The 20,861-nt window shown below is 40.6% G+C and overlaps 1 protein-coding gene across 3 annotated transcripts in view; it reads left to right on the forward strand.

The window, feature by feature from the left end:
* The window catches only part of LOC132844126 (histone-lysine N-methyltransferase PRDM9-like), a 77,277-nt gene extending 56,451 nt beyond the window's left edge, over positions 1-20,826 (forward strand). The window contains exons 1-7 of one of the 3 annotated variants that reach the window (XM_060867303.1): positions 15,394-15,526; positions 15,728-15,794; positions 16,087-16,252; positions 18,488-18,759; positions 18,960-19,027; positions 19,316-19,506; positions 19,645-20,826. In XM_060867303.1, the coding sequence (XP_060723286.1) occupies positions 15,756-15,794; positions 16,087-16,252; positions 18,488-18,759; positions 18,960-19,027; positions 19,316-19,506; positions 19,645-20,372 (1,464 nt within the window). In that variant the 5' untranslated portion in view covers positions 15,394-15,526; positions 15,728-15,755 and the 3' untranslated portion in view covers positions 20,373-20,826. The other 2 variants (XM_060867304.1, XM_060867305.1) reach the window with 2 other exon arrangements.
* The last annotated feature ends 35 nt before the right edge of the window (positions 20,827-20,861 follow it).

Consider the following 20,861-nt stretch of genomic DNA (forward strand, 5'->3'; position numbering starts at 1 on the left):
GCGGCTATGGGGCGATGCCGCGTGTGGAAGAGACACTGGCTAGCTATCTCTCCCCTAGCATAGCATAATCACTAAAGGCTCCGGGGTTCCCTACTAAGCCACTACGGGAAGGCTTACGCGGCAGCAGGTCAGGCCACGGGCTGCCTCCACACCATGGGTATGTTGCAGGCATACCAGGCTGACCTGCTACGTGATTTGGATGAGGGACTTAGCTCCACGACGGCTGATATTAAGGAGTCGCGTCGCACTCCCGACTTAACCCTTCGGGCCACGAAACACACGGCGCGGGCCGTTGGTCGGTCCATGGCGGCCACAGAAAGGCATCTGTGGCTCACCTTGTCTGACCTCCCGGACAAGGATCGAGCTGTGCTATTGGACGCACCGATGGCTCCTGTACTGGCTCCTGTACTGTTTGGCAACGCTGTAACGGCCGTAGTGAACAAGTTCCAGGAGTCTAAAAAGCAGTTGGCTGCGTTTAAGCAGTACCTCCCTCGGCAATCTTGTGGGGCTGTTCGGCAGCAGCCCTTAGCCTGGTCTAAGGCCCAATGCTCTATTGCTCTAGGCCCAAGAAGGAGCAGGGGTCACCCTCGCCTCCGACAAACACACCTCACACTACGGTGCCCATCCCTCCCCCGCACCACCAGGTTGCCAGGCCGTTAGCTCTGCCACAGGATGTGCTTCAGAGTACGGCCCCCCTCCAGCGGGCACCTCCCTCCACCTCCGCCCAAAGTCTCGGTACGGATGGGGGAGACCTGCCGCCTCTCGGGAGGTGTCACCGGCTGCAGTACGTTGGTCTGGCCATTCGGGTCATGGAGGCCGGTCTGCCAGCCCTGCCACAAGATGTGCCTCAGGGCACAGCTTCCCTTCAGTGGTTTGCTCCCCACCTTTCCACCCGAACGTTCATTGTGGAAGGGGAGGGTCCGCAGCCTCTCGCGAGGCGCCATCAGCTGCAGGGCTCGGCCCCAGCTGCTCTGAGTGGGTCAGAGGCCAGCCCCTGAGGAACTTTCTGACAGCTTGGGAGGAGCTGCCAGGAGTCTCCCGGTGGGTCCTGCGGACCATAGAGGATGGCTACATGGTTCAGTTCCCGTCCTCTCCTCCGCGTTTCAACGGGATGTGTCCCACCCTGGTGGGACCCGAGCAGGCTCTGGTCCTGGAACGAGAAGTGCGCACACTCCTGAGGAAAGGAGCCATCGAGGTGGTTCCCCCCTCGGTTCAAGAGTCAGCCTTCTACAGCCCGTACTTCGTCGTTCCAAAGAAGGATGGCAGGTTGCGTCCCATTCTATATCTACGCTCCTTGAACCGCTCTCTCAGGAGGCTCAGGTTCAGGATGCTCACCCTCAAGGAGGTCGTGACTCAGATCAGGTCCAGGGACTGGTTCCTCACAATAGATCTGGAAGATGCATACTTTCACATTTTCATCCTCCCTGCACACAGGAGGTTCCTGAGGTTTGCTTTCGGGGGCGAAGCTTACCAATATCGGGTCCTCCCGTTCAGCCTAGCACTCTCGCCCCGCACCTTCACGAAATGCGTCGACGCAGCACTGCGAGCACTGGTCACTTACCTCCGAAGGACGAGTCTGTGGAGAAAGTCGGAGCAGCTGCTCGTCTGCTACGGCCGTAACAGGAAGGGTTTCCCGGCCGCTTAGCAGACGTTGAGCAGATGGGTAGTGGATGCGATTGTGTCGGTTCACGAGTCCTCTGGCCTCCCCGCACCGCTCGGGGTCCGAGCTCACTCCACCTGGGGTGTGGCGGCCTCTACGGCCTGGTCCGCTGGAGTGGCACTCCAAGACATTCATTCATACATTCATCTTCTACCGCTTATCCGAACTACCTCGGGTCACGGGGAGCCTGTGCCTATCTCAGGCGTCATCGGGCATCAAGGCAGGATACACCCTGGACGGAGTGCCAACCCATCGCAGGGCACACACACACTCCCATTCACTCACGCAATCAAACACTATGGACAATTTTACAGAGATGCCAATCAACCTACCATGCATGTCTTTGGACCAGGGGAGGAAACCAGAGTACCCGGAGGAAACCCCCGAGGCATGGGGAGAACATGCAAACTCCACACACACAAGGCGGAGGCGGGAATTGAACCCCCAACCCTGGAGGTGTGAGGTGAACGTGCTAACCACTAAGCCACCGTGCCACCCTACTTACATTTTCATATTTTTATATAGTTTCTTTTTTATATAGTTTATACTTTTGTTTATTTATCTCCTTCTGGTTTATTTTTTATCCTAAATTGCATTCCTTGTTATTTTTATACACTGGACAGTTGCATAAAGCATTTCACTGCAAGTTATTACCCTGTATTTATATGTATGTGACAAATAAAATTTGATTTGATTATATTTAAATGTAAATATTCCCTGTATTTATATGTATGTGACAAATAAAATTTGATTTGATTATATTTAAATGTAAATATTCATAATGTCATAATCAGGAAACTTACCATTTTCCACACTTGATGGTGCGATGTGCCTCGTTTGAAAAGTTAAATTTGTGTAAAAAGTGTGGTGTGTTGTGTAAAAATAATAATGTATGCTGTGTAAATCGTGGATAGTAGTGTCTCTAAATGGGCGCTCGCTCGCTGAGGTTCGCTCACTGTGTTTAAATTTGAATGTCAACAATTTAAATGTAAACGGTAATGAGATGTGATTGTATTCCGGATCCTCTATGACAGCTTCAGTGTTATACACTACACTACTAACATATAAATCCATATGTTTACATTCACAACCCCAACATGACAATCATTTTATTCTATTCACCACGACCTGAGTAGTATTTTAAGATGTGAGCGTCTCAGCCCCAAGAGGCCTCGCTCTAATGTTTGTGCTAAAATATATTCACACTGGTGTCTTCATGCTTTAATCATAGTCTATATATGTGTGTAAATCTCAGGATTATCTGATTTCTATGAAGTGAATACGGTGGCCGGGAAGTGCAAAACAAATTAACAAATCCGAAAACACATTAACAAGTCAGACAACCCGGAAGCGGTTGGTATAGTTTGTGAATGGAAACTTACCATCATCGGACGAGACACCTTTCATTCACCTGTATATCTTTAATGACAGTCGTCTTGTCCAATGATCGGTAAGTTTCCATTCACAAACTATACCTACCGCTTCCGGGTTGTCTGAATCGATGCACGAAACACATTAACAAATCAGAAAACACATTAACAAATCAGAAAACACATTAACAAATCAGAAAACACAACGACATTTCAGACAACCCGGAAGCGGTTGGTATAGTTTGTGATTGGAAAAGACACCTGTCACTCAAGGTCTGCCGCAGGGAAAAGTTGGAATGGATGGATGGAATGGATTACTGTGGATTAATTCTGTTATTTTCTTATATTTAAACGGAGAACTTTACACATAAGATTCCATACCTGTATATCTTGAGTGACAGGTGTCTTGTCCAATGATCGGTAAGTTTCCATTCAAAAACGATACACTACCGTTTCTTGGTTGTCTGACTTGTTGTTGTGTTTTGGGATTTGTTAATGTGTTTTGGGATTTGTTAATTTGTTTTTGGATTTGTTCATTTATTTTGGGATTTGTTAATGTGTTTTGCACTTCTCAGCCACCGTAAGTGAAGATAGGTTTCTTTCCTCTTTATGCTGCTTTTTTATTGTTTGTCATATTGACATTACTACAGTCAGCTATCAGGACAATAAAGATCAGCCCAGACACCACTTTCACTACACCACTTCCACTACACCACTTTCACTACAACCACTTTCACTACAACCACTTTCACTACACCACTTCCACTACACCACTTCCACTACACCACTTTCACTACAACCACTTTCGCTACACCACTTTCGCTACACCACTTTCGCTACAACCACTTTCACTACAACCACTTTCACTACAACCACTTTCACTACACCACTTCCACTACAACCACTTCCACTACAACCACTTTAGCTTATTTTAGCTTTCAATAGATTTTTTAATCTATTCTTTGTTTTATTTCATTGTATTTTATATTTCTAAATCCCCTATTTTGACCCTATTCTTATAGGATTATATCTTTCTTAACACAGACACTTGTAAATAGCAGCTCACTGCATGTGGTATCCTGTATGATTGTGTGCCATCAATATAAATCAGATTTCATTATGAAGATTGTGACCATATACACTCATAAAAGCTGATGTCTGACACAATAAGGCTGATACTTTTCACCTGACTACACAGTAAAAGGAGAAAAACCTCTTCCTTTTTTCCCACATACATTATTTACCAATATTTTTTAGTTTGCTTCGCTTGAGTTCAATACGGTATTTTGGTCAAACGCGCATGTGAGTGGGATGAAAATACCTCAAAGTTTCCCAGTAGGAGCAAGATCATTTGAGTAAACAATTTGTGTCAAGTTCGCTCTCAAAATGGCAGGGAAAAAAGGTGATGATCATGTGTGCCCATGTGTATGATGTGGCTCTTTGCGGTAACACAGTAAAAAATGTGGCTCTTGGTCTCTGACTTGGTTGGACACACCTGGTCTACGATAACGGGAGGTCCTCCAGTAGGGGCTTCCGTGGCGGTTTAAGTTGTGCTTCCTCCTCCTTTGGCAACATTACGCTGAAATAGAGCGTGTGGAGCGTAATGCAATCTAGGAGCAGTGATTCACCAAACCTCCCTTATTGCAGTCACACATTTCTTCTGATTTTATTTTGTAGTAACAAGTAACGAAGATGCTTAGTGGAAATATAACGTATTATATAACGAAATATAAAGTGGAAATATAATTTTTTCACCTCTTAACGAACACTGTGCCGTCCACGGCACACACGCCCCCTGAGCCGAGGCTGCATCAACTTCATTGTAACTTTGAAGCATTAAATCCTCTAAATATACGGTCATGTTATACATTGTTTGAAAGCTTAGACTCTCAGGATTTTATTAAGCCCACACACAAAGCATAATATGATTTATAGCAGTCATAAAAATGTAATCAAGTTGATACTCACCTGAACTAGGCGGCGCTAGTTCAGTTTGTTTACTTACCTTTAAACTCTTCCCTTTCTTCAATGGGGTAATATTTTCCAAAACAAATATATTCCATAAATCCCCAAGAGTCCAAGGAAATGGCATATCTAAGCCTTTTAATCCAAAACGCTTTGCTCACCTCACAATAATTACGTTTCTGACCGAAAACTGTAAACAGTAGTTTAAGGTAGTAGGGGCGGGCTAGAGCCCTGTGAAAACAGTCATTACGCAATTCTCGAGCTGTATTGCGCAATCCTAGAGCACACACACATAATTCTTGTTTTTTTTTAGCAGATACTACTGCCTAGTGGTTTAGGCAAAGGGGTTAAAAGGTTATAGGCGTTTGAAACTCTTCTTTCCAATGAGACCAGGTACACCCCTGAGTGTCAAAGTATGTGGGAGCTGTACCACTTTTTAGTTGGGTATGTCATTTAGGCGAAAATCATGAAATCTAGGTAGACAATCTAGATATTTATCTGGTTTGATGAGAAAAAAACTGTGTATCGTCAGCATAAAAATGGAAACTAATCCTAATGATGTTCCCTAAGGGAAGCATGTATATCGAGAAAAGAAGAAGTCCTAAAACTATTAGTTCTACTTGATCGTGACATGCAGTGTTGGTTAGAAGCTAAGAACAAGTCATTTGTAACTTTAACAAGTGCAGTTTCTGTGTTATGATGGGGTCTGAAACCTGACTGAAACTCTTCAAAGATATTATTCTCCTGCAAGAAGGAGCTCTACTGAACAGACACAACATGTTCTAATATTTTAGACATATAGTAAACAAAAGGTTTGAAATGGGATTTGATAGTTTGTTAGGATCTAAATTAGGTTTCTTAATGAGGGTCTTAAAGGTAGGGTCTCCGATGTTTGAGAAATGCTTCAGGAAACTGCGTTTGGACGCCAAACAAAACAAAAATCAAAACAAACGTGTAGCCAATGAGCAGAAAGGGGCATGTCTTGTCAATATGTGGCGGAGAGAGCGTTCAGTGCGCATGTGTGACATTAGCAGAAAGCGGTTTTAACATTGAGATGGAGGATAAAAACAAAGAAAAAAGCAAAGAAAGGCTTACGATAAGGCAAGAAGTAGGACGTGTTAATATAGGATCAGCTTTCCAGTGCTGGAGAGAACTGAAGGAGCAGGAAGTTGGCGCATATTCACAGATTGGAGTTTCCCGAGTCAATAACTACTGAGCTGTACGCTGTTACTAAAATAATACAAATATACACAAATAACACCTCTTTTCTATCGTAGTAATGTAGATTGGCAGCTACAACCGTGGTTTGTGTAGTAGCAGCGTTTAGCTCAGGAGTTATTGACTCGGGAAACTCCAATCTGTGAACATGCGGCCAACTTTACTTAAGACGCTGAGGCGCTTTTTTCCTTCTCGATAGGTGAGTAACGTTGGTTTTGCTTTGTTACACAGAACTAATATATGCCTTTGTCCTTTACATGATTATGCTTGTGTGTCATTTTTGCTTGTTTGTTTATCTGCAATCGTATTGTTCTTCCCTTCAGCTATGATACATCCACATGTTACGCTTGTTATTAAAATTTGACAGCCAGTGCCTCATTTGCATATGTCAAAGAGTGACGCTAACCACGAGGAGTCCTTAAAATAAATGTTTTAGGATACTTTGTCTTCCTGATTGCCATTTATTTACATTCATCACGTATCTTTATGAAGGGATTTGTGCCTAAAATTTATCTTAAAATTTATAAGGATAAGTTCATTACTTATACTAATAAGTTCGGTATTATCTGATATTGAACTAGATCACTTTTGTGAAAGTCTCCAGTGTTCATGATAATGGTTGGCCTTTTATTTGGCCCAGCAGAGGGATATCAGGCTTCATCTGCAGTCTATACAGTATCTGTGTGTAAAAAATATATATATATTCCAGGTGTTGATTATTGTATATTCGGTAAAATCGATTTATTGAGCAACGGTTGAAATTACAGCATCATTGAACATGATAAAGAATACGTCAAAAAATGAGAAACAAATGTACTGGGGTCTCATTTATAAAGCGTGCGTACGCACAAAACGGGTCTGGAAACGTACATACGCCATTTCCCACGCAAAGGTTGTCATCTATAAAAACAAACTTGACGGGAGAATGTGCGCACCTTTAAGCAAACTTTGAGACGTGCGTACGCACATTCTGGAGACAAAGGGAATTGGCGACACAGATGGTGAGGTCGTGAACTGAAGTTAGATTGTAGAAAATACATGTGAGAAAAACGATTATAAGAATTAATGACACTTAATTTTCACTCCATTTCATACGTTATATCCACATTATCATGAAGATTAAATCCAACAGTGTTATTTGTGCTGATTGTTTTAGGCTATATACATCTAGTAAAATCCAAACGTAATTCAAAATGTATTAAAAAAAAATAATAATAATAATAATAATCAGTTGTGCCTTACAGTCACATTGTCCACAACGGGCGCGCAGGAGGAGATGTGATACAGAATAGCATGAAATACCCTTTTAATAGAGAACTGCAGAGCACAGTGTAAAAACGAAATATTTTCCTTAATGTACATATATCATAAAATGTCAAAGTCTGCAAATACAGTCATGATGCACAATCGCTACTCATCATCGGTCCTAACTATTACGGTGTTCATTACAAAACTGTCATGAAGTATGTGTTCACTATAACATTTTCGTCTTAAATTTTCGCCCACAAATTCATTTAGTGATTTTGTCAAGGTGTTAACAATCAGTCTAATTGCTAGAAACATATAAATCCTCCGGTGACCCGGGTATGTAATTCTTCATGATGGCACTGCTGGCACTGTTGGAGGATTATGCCAATAGCAGAATAAGGAGAGAACGAGTTTTCAGGGACCATGATGATTTCCTGACCATGATGATGACTGGCTAATAAGCCGATTTAGATTCCCTAGAGCTGTGCTCTTGGATCTATGTGCTGAATTGGTATTAGAGAGGACAACACGCCGGAACCATGCCATCCCAGTCCAAATACAAATCCTCACCACTCTGGGGTTCTTGGCAACCGGCTGTTTCCAGCGGGAATTGGCAGACAGGTAAATTATTTATATAAAAAAAACTATAAATAATCCTCAACTTTGTCTCTAAAACCTTTTTGTATATGAAATAATTCTATTGGAATCTATCATCTCACCCTATAGGTCTGGTACATCACAGCCGTCCCTGAGTGCCATAATATCTGTTGTTTTGAATGGTATACTTAATATGGGTAGTCGATACATCAGGTTCCCCTACACTGTGCGAGAACAGGCCAAAATTAAAATGCAATTTGCAGCAATGTCTGGTTTCCCAAATGTAATCGGTGCAATTGACTGCACTCATGTTGCTATAAGGGCACCATCTGAAAATGAATGTGCTTATGTTAATAGAAAGCATGTGCATTCTATTAATGTGCAAATCATATGTGACTCCAACATGACCCTCACAAACATTGTGGCACGCTGGCCTGGTTCAACACATGATTCCTTTATCTTGACACATAACTGTACGGAACAGACTAAATGCAGGCGCAGTACGTGATGGCTGGCTTCTTGGTGAGTTTAACAATATTAAAAAGTAGAAACTGTAACAATTTTGTTTTTAATATAATTATAACAATGTTGCTTTTAATATAATTATAACCTGCAGGCGACAGTGGCTACCCCCGAGACGCTGACTCCTCACCCCATTTTTAAACCCGCAGAGCGCAGAGGAAACTCGTTATAACAAGGTCCACTCTCGTGCCCGCGCAGTTGTGGAGCGTGCCATCAGCATCCTGAAATGCAGATGGCGTGCTCTGGATGCCTCAGGTGGCAGACTTTTATACCATCCAGCAAAAGTGTGCAAGATTGTCAGGGCGTGTGGTGTTTTGCACAATATAGCACTGAGGAACGGTATTCCTCTCCCTCCTGATCTCCCTCTACCCCAGCATTACGACCCCGAGCCACAGCCCCCTGGCCGACAAGAGGGATATCAACGAGGTGCAAGAATCTGTGAGGATGTCGTGGCATTCATAAAGAAAAACAAAACTCAAGGTTCATGTTTTAACTGCATCTTTTAATGATTGTGCAATTTCTTGCATCACTTCTCTCATCTGCCGTAGCTCATCTGCAACCCTGTTGACAGCGTTTATTGTCTCTTGCTGTGACTGCAGGACTGCGTCAGTGAGTACCCGACCACTTTTGGATGTGAGAACCCCTCCTGTTCAGCCACAGCTTCAGACTCTGGAAGGACAGGAGGACAAACAATTGGCAACATTTATCCATTTATCACCTCACACACTGAAATGTACAGCGTTAATGATTAAAAATCTGTTTAACCTTGCTCCTCTGTGGTTTCAGTCATGTCAGTGTCTCCCTCCTTTTCCGACACAATCCCACACACGCTGACCTCCCCAATTATAGCCGCGATTTTGCTGTCTACTGATGTGAGATCAGCTGTACTTGGGCCCCCACCAGTTGCAGCCACGCTCTGGCGGTGGGAGGACAGTTTTCTCTTTGTCTGCACCTTGAATGAATGAGAATTGAATGAATGAGACCCCACTGCTGTGGCCACCAAATAAACCAGTTTTCCGAGCCTCCAGCTCCCCTACAAGTGTTTCAGTCTCAGTGTTTGAGAAATTACATTTTTTTCCTCTTTTCTCACCTGTCGCCATTATTCAAAGTAACCGAAATACACTTTTTCACTTTCTTTGATTAATTAATTGGCGGGTCGCATGTCAGTTTTCCAGGTATATATGGGATTCCACTCTCATTTGCATGCCGAATGAGGTGATTTGCATTGACTATTTATGGTTAAAAATGGGCGTGTACAGGGCGGGTTTTTAGGCTGGTTCGTGTACGCACATCTGCGGGTGATCTGTGATTTATAAAGGGAACATTGCTTAGAGGAGTGCGTACGCATGGTTTATAAATCGGAATTTTTTTTGGCGTACACCATTTTTGGCTTTTGGGCGTACGTAAACTTTTAGTAGGGATCCTACGCACAGTTTTATAAATGAGACCCCTGGTGTGTTATACGAAATTAAGCAAGAAAAGTCTAATTGTAATTATAGTAATTATATATGTAATTATAGTTTACTCACACCCTCAAGAGAGAGACCTGTAACCTCGAGCGAAAGTGGAGAAAAACTAAATTAGAGGTTTTTAGAATTGCATATAAGGAAAGTATGTCCAGCTATAGAAGGCTCTAAAAGCTGCCAGGGCTGCGCACCTGAGCAAACTCATAGAAAATAACCAGAACAATCCCAGGTTTTTATTTAGCACAGTGGCTAGATTAACAAAAAAACAAAAATCTGAACACACTATTCCATCACAGTTCAGTAGTGAGGATTTTATGAGATTCTTCACTGATAAAATCGAAAGTATCAGGAATAAATAGGTGACGCTCAACATATGAGAGCAACTAGCATCCCGGTCTCACCTAAGGTTCTAAACACACAGCTACATTGCTTTGCAAGTACAGGTCAGGAAGAGTTAGATAAACTTATTACTACAGCTAAATCAACAACTTGTTCACTAGACCCCATTCCAACTAAACTACTGAAAGAAGTGTTATATAAAGCCGGTCAGCCTCTTCTTAATATTATTAACTCCTCATTATCTTTAGGTTACGTCCCTAAATCCTTCAGGTTGGCAGTTATTAGGCCCCTCATTAAGAAACCTAATTTAGATCCTAATGAACTATCAAATTACAGACCTATTTCACACCACCCATTTATGTCTAAAATACTAGAAAAGGTTGTGTCTGTTCAACTGAGCTCCTTCTTACACTAGAACAATATCCTCGAAGAGTTTCAGTCAGGTTTCAGGCCCCATCATAGCACAGAAACTGCACTTGTTAAAGTTACAAATGACTTGTTCTTAGCTTCAGACAAAGACTGTATGTCACTATTAGTTCTACTTGACCTTAGTGCTGCATTCGACACTATAGATCACAACATTCTCCTAGATCGCTTGCAAAATTACACAGGTATTCATGGACAGGTTTTAAGTTGGTTTAGATCCTACCTGTCTGATCGATACCATTTTGTAGAATTAGATGGTGAATCCTCCAGTTTACTACCAGTTAATCATGGGGTCCCTCAAGGATCAGTTCTAGGACCTCTGCTTTTCTCGATATCCATGCTTCCATTAGGGAACATTATTAGAAGACATGGGATTAGTTTCCATTGTTATCCTGACGACACACAGTTATATATCTCATCAAAACCAGATGAAATAACTAAATTGCCCAAATTAACTCAATGCCTTAGAGAGATAAAAGACTGGATGAGCTGTAATTTTCTGTTGTTAAACTCTGATAAGACAGAAATACTACTTATAGGCCCAAAAACCAGTACACAGAAACTCTCACAATTTAACTTCCATTTAGAGGGATGTACTGTTACTAGAAGCTTGACAGTGAAAGACCTGGGTGTTATATTAGACAGCAACTTGTCTTTTGAAAATCATGTCGCCAAAACCACAAAAACAGCCTTCTTTCACCTTAGAAATATTGCCAAGCTGAGAAACATCCTGTCTGTATCTGATGCTGAAAAGCTAGTTCATGCTTTCATGACCTCTAGACTGGACTATTGTAATGTATTTCTAGGTGGTTGTCCTGCATCTTTAATAAATAGGCTACAGTTAATCCAAAATGCAGCTGCCAGAGTTCTCACTAGGACAAGAAAGTATGACCATATAACCCCAATTTTATCATCTCTACACTGGCTACCTGTTAAGTTTAGAATTGATTACAAACTGCTGCTACTTACGTACAAGGCTCTTAATGGTTTAGCTCCCATGTATCTAACTAGTCTTCTAACACGTTACAATCATTCACGCTCTCTGAGATCACAAAACTCAGGACTTCTGGTAGTTCCCAGAATATCTAAGTCTATTAAAGGTGGTAGAGCGTTTTCTTATTTAGCTCCCAAACTCTGGAATAGTCTTTCTGATAGTGTTCGGGGCTCAGACACACTTTCTCAGTTTAAATGTAGATTAAAAACTCATCTCTTTAGTCAGACATACACATAATACATCCCATAATATTGTGCTCTATTACATCAGACCAAATGTACATTATCATCTAGTGCTTGTTAATATTATGAACAGCAGATATGTTAATTCCTCTCCACTGCTTCTCTCTTTCTACCATCCCGAGGCATCCAGAAACTGTATGAAGATTTTGGACCTCCACTGAGATGAGGGCGACTCTGTGAGGATCCTGAGACATCTACAGATCTACCAGCTCCAGTTAGACTCTACTATACTAAAGAGGAGATGTGAACTCCATGTGATCTTTTACATCAGTACAACATTTATCAGACTGTATATTTATAATCACACCCCCAGTGTCACCCAGATGAGGATGAGGTTCCCCTTTGTGTCTGGTTCCTCTCAAGGTTTCTTCCTTTACCATCTAAGGGAGTTTTTCCTCCCCACAGTCACCTGAGTCACCTCAGACTTGTTCATTGGGGATAAATACATACACATTTAAATATATCTAAGATTAATATTAGATATATTTAAATGTGTATGTATTTATTATATTATATTATATTAATCTTGTATTTTGTATTATATTAATCTTTATATTAATCTTTATATTAACCTTTTGTTCTATGTTTATGTTCTGTAAAGCTGCTTTGAGACGATGTCCATTGTAAACGGTATCGCTCAAATAAAAATGCATAGGGATGTGACAAAAATCCACTCTGGGCTCAAAAAAATTAATACAGACTCTTCATCAACAGGATCGTCCATAAAAGGACATGTCATTTCATTCATTTTACATTTACAGAATTTAGCAGACCCCCTTACCCAGAGTGACTTATATTTTGTTTTTAATTTATACAACTGAGCGTTAAGGGCCTTGCTCAGGGGCCCAGCAATAGCAGCTTGGTGGACCTGGGATTTGAACCCATGACATTCTCATCAGTAGTCCAACCCCTTACCCACTGAGCTACCACATCCCACAGTCCCTGTGCTGATCTCTGTGTAACTGAAATGTGTGTAATAAATGAGGCGTTTAAACGTCGCTTCCCCTTTAAAAAGAAGAGGAGACCGACAGAAACTCTGGGTTAACTGAAGAAAACCTGCTCCTGACCAGGGTTAGGTTCACAGAGTAAGTTACTATGGTAACTGTTACTATGGTACTATAACTGTTACTATAAGTTAGCTCTCTTTCAGAAACGGGCTTAACTTAACCTGCTTTCTCGGGTTTAACTTACCTCCCTTTCTGAAATGGAAAACCCAGTTTCCCTCATTTCAGGGTTACATACTCAGAGTTTTCACTTAACCTCCTTCCTGAAACAGGCCCCTGGTGCAATAAAGTGTGCAATTGTAAACATATACATACTGATGTAGTAGCAGAAGTTTGATGAGTTAGTGAAATGTGGAGTGAAAAAAAAACAGCATCTGAGTGAGTGATTGATTTGTACAGTTTAGTGTAATTCACACAGTGAGTGTGAGGTGTTTGCTTGTTAGGAACCATGTGACGTTAAAGACAATGTACATTATGTACAAAGTGGAGACAGGGACTCCATCAAGACTAGCTATGTCATCATAACTAAAAGGGAGTCAGAAGGTGACACAGACATGAGGACGTCTTGGGACATAAAGATTCCCACCACTTCATAGTCAGTCAAACCTGAGTGAACATGTGAGAGTGTTAAGGATACAACATCCAGACATCTCAGATTACTAAACACTCAATGACCACAAACCAGATCTGCTCCTTTAGAATAATTAGAAAAACTAATCAAAATAATAAAATAAAATAAACAAATGTGTTTTCTGTATAAAAAGTTGTAGCTATTTGTAGCTGAGAAATTTCCCATTGTGGAATGAATAAAGGTATATTTTATCTTACTCCCCTTGTCTGGATTTTCTCTCTCTTTCTCTCTCTCTGATGCTCACACAAGCTATTTAAAGACTTTGTTACACAATTTTGACTATAACAAATAAAAATCTTGACCATATAAGTTACGGTTATAGAAATGAAATGATTTATAATCACACTCTCTGGTGTCACCCAGATGAGGATGGGTTGTGTTGTAAACTTTTTCCAGAGAAGACCAGAAGACTTGGATTTCCTTGTGCAGTAGTCTTTATTGAAGAGACACGATGAACACGAGTCTTCAAGTTGTTATTCCAAGTTTATTTGTATAGCGCTGTTTACAAGTGACATTGTCTCAAAGCAGCTTTACAGAACATAAACATAGAGCAAAAGGTTATTATAAAGAATAATATAAAGATTAATAGAATACAAAATTCAAGATTAATATTAGATATATTTAAATGTGTTTGTATTTATCCCTAATGAGCAAGTCCGAGGTGACACAGGGTTAGGGGTTAGTATTGTAATTATACACATTTAAGGGAGCATATAATTATAAGGGGGCAATTCCCTTCAGATTGAAAAACACTTGAGTGACAAAGCATAAAAGCAGGCAACAGCCCCACAACAGATCCTGGAATGTCATCCACCCTTAATATCATTAACATAACAGTCTTCCTCAGACCACTTCATTATCGTAGGAATGAGTTCACCACTTATGCTTGGCCACCTTAAACAATGGGACAAATGGCACAGACAGATGATATCCTGAGATACTGTTGCCCTTTACTTTTATATTAATGAGACAGGAACCACAAGACTAATGTAAAGTTTGAAATGAACTGTTTACTACTAAAATTAATTATTTTCCTACAGCTGCCTATTGAGTAAATAATAATAATAAAAATAAATTTACTTTACAAAATTTTGTTGTTTACATTTTGCATTTCTTTCATGCTTTCTCAAGTACAGTTGTAGAGCCAGAGGGTTACCCTATAACCCTGACCCTGACCCTAACCCTGACTCTGACCCTGACCCTAACCTGACCCTAACCCTGACTCTGACCCTAACCCTGACCCTAACCCTGACCCTGAGTCCCAGCAGATATTGTTTTTAAGGCCTTTGATTGACGGTTTTCCTCCTGTTTTTGTTAAAGCTGTTTTATGACAATGTCTGTTGTTAAAATTGCTTCACAAAAAAACATTATTGTAAATTATTAACTTCCTCAGTTTGTATAGATACATTTTTGAAGCTTTAAAATTGTGCACTTTCTTTCATGATTTAAACATTAAGATTGAGTTTCTGGTGGAACTGATTTCAGTCAGTATACAGTATGTGAATAAGATATAATGAATGACTTATTGAAAAAAAGTCATAAAATTCAATAAACTAATACATATAGTATGAAAAAATCTATAAATGAACATTATTATTATTTGGGATAATTTTGGGATATGTTTACTCCAATTTGGACCCATTTACTTTGATGGTTGAAGAACTGTTTACTCCAGTCCACCTGGCGGCAGTAACGCGCCAAATAGCTGCTTCTTGTACCAACAGTAAACACTGAAGAAGAAAAGCCCTTGCAGGCATGAATATTAAACCAACATTAGATGGAGTTTAAACTGATTATTTTGTCCGTGTTTGGGGAATTAAAACTGCTCTGTTTCACATTGTGAGGTAAGTTACAGTCTGCTGTGGGGCTGAGATTCGTGTGTTATTTGTGTTTCACACTTTAGGTATAAAACATTTCTGTAACTAAAGTCTGTAATTCAACAGATTTACTTGTCTTACTTTTATAGTCTTTAATAACTTTACTTAATCCAAAGTAACTTAATTTACCTATTAACTAACTTTGTGTGAAATGTTTTTCTTTATAAGGTGTTAAAGCAGCTTTCTGTGTACAGAAATGTTAGGAGACAGAAACCAGGATCCTGATCACGTCCAGGTGAAGTTTAGTGACCATTTGTGTCACATGTTAAAGTAAAAACAGAGTATAATATTAATTAATGCTTTATTTCCCTAATGGACTCTGAATCTAATGATAATGAGCATCATGTTTAGATTAAAACAGCAAGACGTTATTATTAAAAGTATAAAGATTTATGACGAGTGTGTGTGTGTGTGTGTGTGTGTGTGTGTGTGTGTGTGTGTGTGTGTGTGTGTGTGTGTGTGTGTGTGTGTGTGTGTGTGTGTGTGTGTGTGTGTGTGTGTGTGTGTGTGTATGTTGTGGTCTGTAGCTGTGTGAGGAGATTAAAACCGAGTGTTCAGACGGAGGAACAGAAATCTATGTGAAGAAAGAGGAGAAGCTGCAGCCGAACATCTACAACCATGGACATGACTTCAGTAACATACCTGAAGTTATCTCTATTAAAGAAGAAGAAGCTGATACTGAGGACCATCTCTGTAAGACACGTGTGGAGCTCAGCACTGATTATTCCTCTCTACACACATCCACTTCACTAAATGTTCTGTATCCAGGCTTTAGGACTGAGCTTCTGTTTATTTAATTACCACTTTAGTTATTCTCCAGAATCAAAACTAAATCATATTTTATTTACATTTTTATTTTTAAAATGTTTTAGATATAATTTTACACACACACACACACACACACAGTAAATGCAAATGCATAAACAAATGCTGTAAAGTAATAACCATCTAAAAAAAAAGAAGTGTTAATAGTTTATTAATGAACAAAATGGAAAGTATATGAACAGAAGTGAAATCCAAATCAAATTAATATTCATTGTGACTCTTTGCCTGCAAAACACCATCAGTTCTTCTCAGTTCACTCACACACAGTTTTAGAAGGAACTCAGAAGGTAGGTTGTTCCACTCATCTTGGAGAACTAACCTCAGATCTTCTGTGGCTGTAAGCTGCCTCAGATCCTCCTGCCTCAGATCCTCCTGTCTCTTCTGCCTCAGATCCTCCTGTCTCTTCTGCCTCAGATCCTCCTGTCTCTTCTGCCTCAGATCCTCCTGACTCTTTATGTAAACCAGACAGACTGGATGATGTTGAGATCAGGGTTCTGTGGGGACAAACCACTCTGAAGATAGATCTTAATGACATTGACTGTATGTTTGGGTTTGTTGTCCTGCTAAGTTCTCAACCTGCCAAAGTTCTCCACACCACCCCGCTGCTGCGATCCCTCCACTGGCTTCTGGTAGCTGCACACATCAGATTTAAACTCTGATAATGGCCTACAAAGCCAAAAATGGACCATGTCCCTCTTACCTCAAAGCCCTCATCACTCCTCACACTGCACCTCACACCCTCAGATCTACAGCACTGCTCCACTGGTCCCACCATCTCTCAGGGTAAGAGGTAAGTTTACTACAAGACTCTTCTCTGTACTGCACCAAGGTGGTGGAATGAACTTCCCCTAGAGGTCCGGACAGCTGAGTCACTGGATATTTTCAAGCGGCGGTTGAAGACCTACTTATTCAGGAAACACTTCAACTAGCACTTCTTTCCTTATCTTTTACATTTAAAAAAAATTGCATTTGTAACTTTGAACAAATGTTTTAAACTCATGGCATCTTAAGTATGTAACCTAGTGAGCCAGCATTAATGTATCCAATGTTAGAGATTTGAGCATGTACGTTGCTCTGGATAAGAGTCTGTCACATGCTGTAAATGTAAATGCTGCAGAATAAATGTATTCAGTCAGACGCCTCTCTGATCGTATGACATGATGGATAAGTATCTGTCTGTATTTCACAGCATTGAGGGCTCCTTTATTCCAGAGCAGAAATGCAGCCTCAAACCTGCAAAAAACCTCCAGCATGCTTCACTGTTGCCTGCAGACACTCATTACTGTGCTGCTCTTCAGCCCTTTGTCCTGTCCACAGTCAAGTAGCTTAGCATTGTTTTCATGTCGGAGGCCTTTTGTTTTGGCCATAGTTCTGAGCAGATTTCTGCAGACAGTAGATGGGTGTATCTGGGTCTCACTGCTTTCCTCCAGTTCTGTGCTGAAGGCACTGCTGTACATATTCTGATGTAAGCATGATGCGTATGACTTATGACATAAAACTGTCTCCACAACCTCACCTTAGTAACACAGTCTGGCTTCTTACCCACTGTGAAGCTCCTACACAGATGTTTGTTTCAGTTAATGACTGGGTTTAAACCTACATATGAAACTGATGATCATCAGCACCTGCATGGTATCATTGGTTAATCACACACCTGACACCGATCTCACCGTCACACCAAACATCGATTTTTCTTCTTCTGTTTGCTCACTTTCCAAGTTGTTACAAAACTGAAAAAAAAATTTTTAAAGCATTTCTTCAGACCTGCCTAAAACGTTTGTGTGTGTGTGTTAGTTTGATTCAGTAGTTTTTGTTACTTGTTTATTGATTAAAGTGTAAAAAGCTTCAGTGACACTCAGACACACACCTCTACAATAGAGAGAAGATAAACAGTAGATCTCTTTAGTACACTTTATTATGTGTCTATCAGACTTGGCTTTTATCAGACAGCCACTTAAATCTAAAAAGTAGATTAGTTATCTGGTGTTTAATTTGCATCACTTTTTGTCTGTTAATAGTTTTTCATTGCTGAATCACTTTAGCTATGACTTTAGCTATCACTTCTTCCTGTTGTTCTTTTCATGTTACTGCCCAATCATGCAGACTGTGAGGTCTGTAAATCTTCCTTCTTCAACAAGTGTGAGGTTCACGGTCCAGCGCTCTTCATCCCTGATACTCCTGTTCCCATGGGGGTCACTGACCGAGCCAGACAAACTCTTCCTCCTGGACTAGAGATTCGAAAATCTGCTATTCCTGACGCAGGTCTGGGAGTGTTTAATAATGGGGAGACTGTTCCAGTTGGTGCACACTTTGGGCCGTACCAGGGTGAGCTGGTGGACCGAGAGGACGCCATGAACAGCTGCTACTCCTGGGTGGTGAGTTATTATAAAGTTAATATGAAGGTCTCTATTGTTGGCTGTAGGGCAGTATGAAGGGGTTCAAGCTGTGTCCTAATCAGTAAAGCAGGTAGTCTGTAAACTGCTTTGAGTCAAAGGGAATGTTTAAAAGTGCTCTACAAATAAATAAAATAGAATTTAATGTGTAAAATGTCATGGGATGTGTTCTGTTTTTGCAGATCTACAGGAGCAGGGAGTGTGAAGAGTATTTAGATTCTAAGAAAGAGAGGTTTGCTAATTGGATGAGGTGAGAGATGTATAATATTTTAAGTTATTATTTTAAAATCAATTTTAAACTTTAATGTATACTTTTTTTTATTTTTTATCCTTATTTTTTCTTTTTCTTATTAGATATTTATTTGTTGTTTTCTCTCTCTTCTGTTTCTAAACTTGTGTAAAGCTGCTTTGAGACAATAGGAATTGTTAAATAAATGTCATTTAGAATTTAACCCTCACAGTTCCTCGTTTGTTCCCCTCTCATTGGTCCAGCTCTTGTTCTCTTTATGCTTTCTGCTGCTTTGCCTCATTCTGTTAGATATGTGAATTGTTCATACAACGATGAAGAACAGAATCTGGTGGCGTTTCAGTATCGAGGGCAGATTCTGTACCGTTGTTGTCGACCCATCAGCCCAGGAGAGGAGCTGTTAATGTGGTATGAAAAGGAATATCCCAAAGATAAAGACCCGTCATTTCAGCACCTCTGGAACAAAAAGTGCTCTTCAAATGGTAGGGTTTGATTTTTCTTTAATAAATTTTGTACTTTAAAATTAATATATTATTTAAATATTTGTTTAAATAGTAAACATAAGCACAATAACTTGGTTTTTAGTTCCATTTCATCCTGATGTTTTCCCCCTGTTGCAGATGTGCACAGTTCACCGTTACAAGTCGTCTCCTGCTCCTTATGTTCACTTTCCTATACATCTCAAATTTATCTCGACAAGCACATGAGGAGATGCCACTACGATGATTATGTGAGACTTAATAAATCAAGAGAGATTAAAAATGAAACTCCGAAGCCTGTAAAGTGTTCAGTTACTCAGCAAACATCTGGGACGATCAGTTCCAACAAAAGTCACAACGTTATGAAAAAAGATATTCACCACTGCTCCGAGTGTGGAAAGAGTTTTACTCATCCGAGTTCTCTCCAGCGACACCAGCGTATTCACACAGGGGAAAGGCCTTATCACTGTACAGAGTGTGGGAAGAGTTTTACTGAACACAGTGCGCTCCAACTGCACCATCGCATTCACACCGGAGAGAGGCCTTATCACTGCTCCGAGTGTGGGAAGAGTTTTATTCACCCGAGTAATCTTCGTAAACATCAGCGTATTCACACAGGAGAGAAGCCATATTACTGTTCTCAGTGTGGAAAGAGTTTTACTCAGCAGAGTAATCTCCAGCAACACCAACACATTCACACCGGGGAGAAGCCGTATCAGTGCGCACAGTGTGAGAAGAGCTTTAATCGGCAGAGTCATCTCAAACTACACCAAAGCATTCATACAGGAGAGAAGCCATATCACTGCTTCTGTGGGAAGAGTTATAATCACCGTTCTGGTCTTCACAAACACCAGCACATTCACACATGACAGAAGCCATATGGATAAAGTTTTGATGGACAGGAACTCCACCGGAACTCCAAAAACAGCAGTGCATTGACACTGGGATAAAGACATATCACTGCTCATAGCATGTCACCTCTTCTGCCTATTTGTCTTAGAAGGTCAAGTGCATACTGCAGTGGTGAGGACAAACTCCCTGAGATGAAATGAGGAAGAAACCTTGAGAAGAACCAGAACCTCATCCTCATTTGGGTGACACTGCACAGGAAATGATGCAAATGTAAATAATGTCCTTTCTATGACAGTTTATAGTTGTTCAACCGAGATCCTGAGGAACTGATTTAGTCATTTGTGACACCACGTCCGGTGTGTGACTGTCTTTGTAATATCTTTTCTACAAGAATTGTGTATTGTGAATAGTGTGACCAAAAGCTACTAACAGGTCCGAGTCCATTTCAGTTCATTAAAAACCCAAGACTAATTCCTTCCTCCTGGTCTACAAATGTTCACTGATGA

Source organism: Tachysurus vachellii, chromosome 4 (genome assembly GCF_030014155.1).
Source record: "Tachysurus vachellii isolate PV-2020 chromosome 4, HZAU_Pvac_v1, whole genome shotgun sequence".
NCBI lineage: Eukaryota > Metazoa > Chordata > Actinopteri > Siluriformes > Bagridae > Tachysurus > Tachysurus vachellii.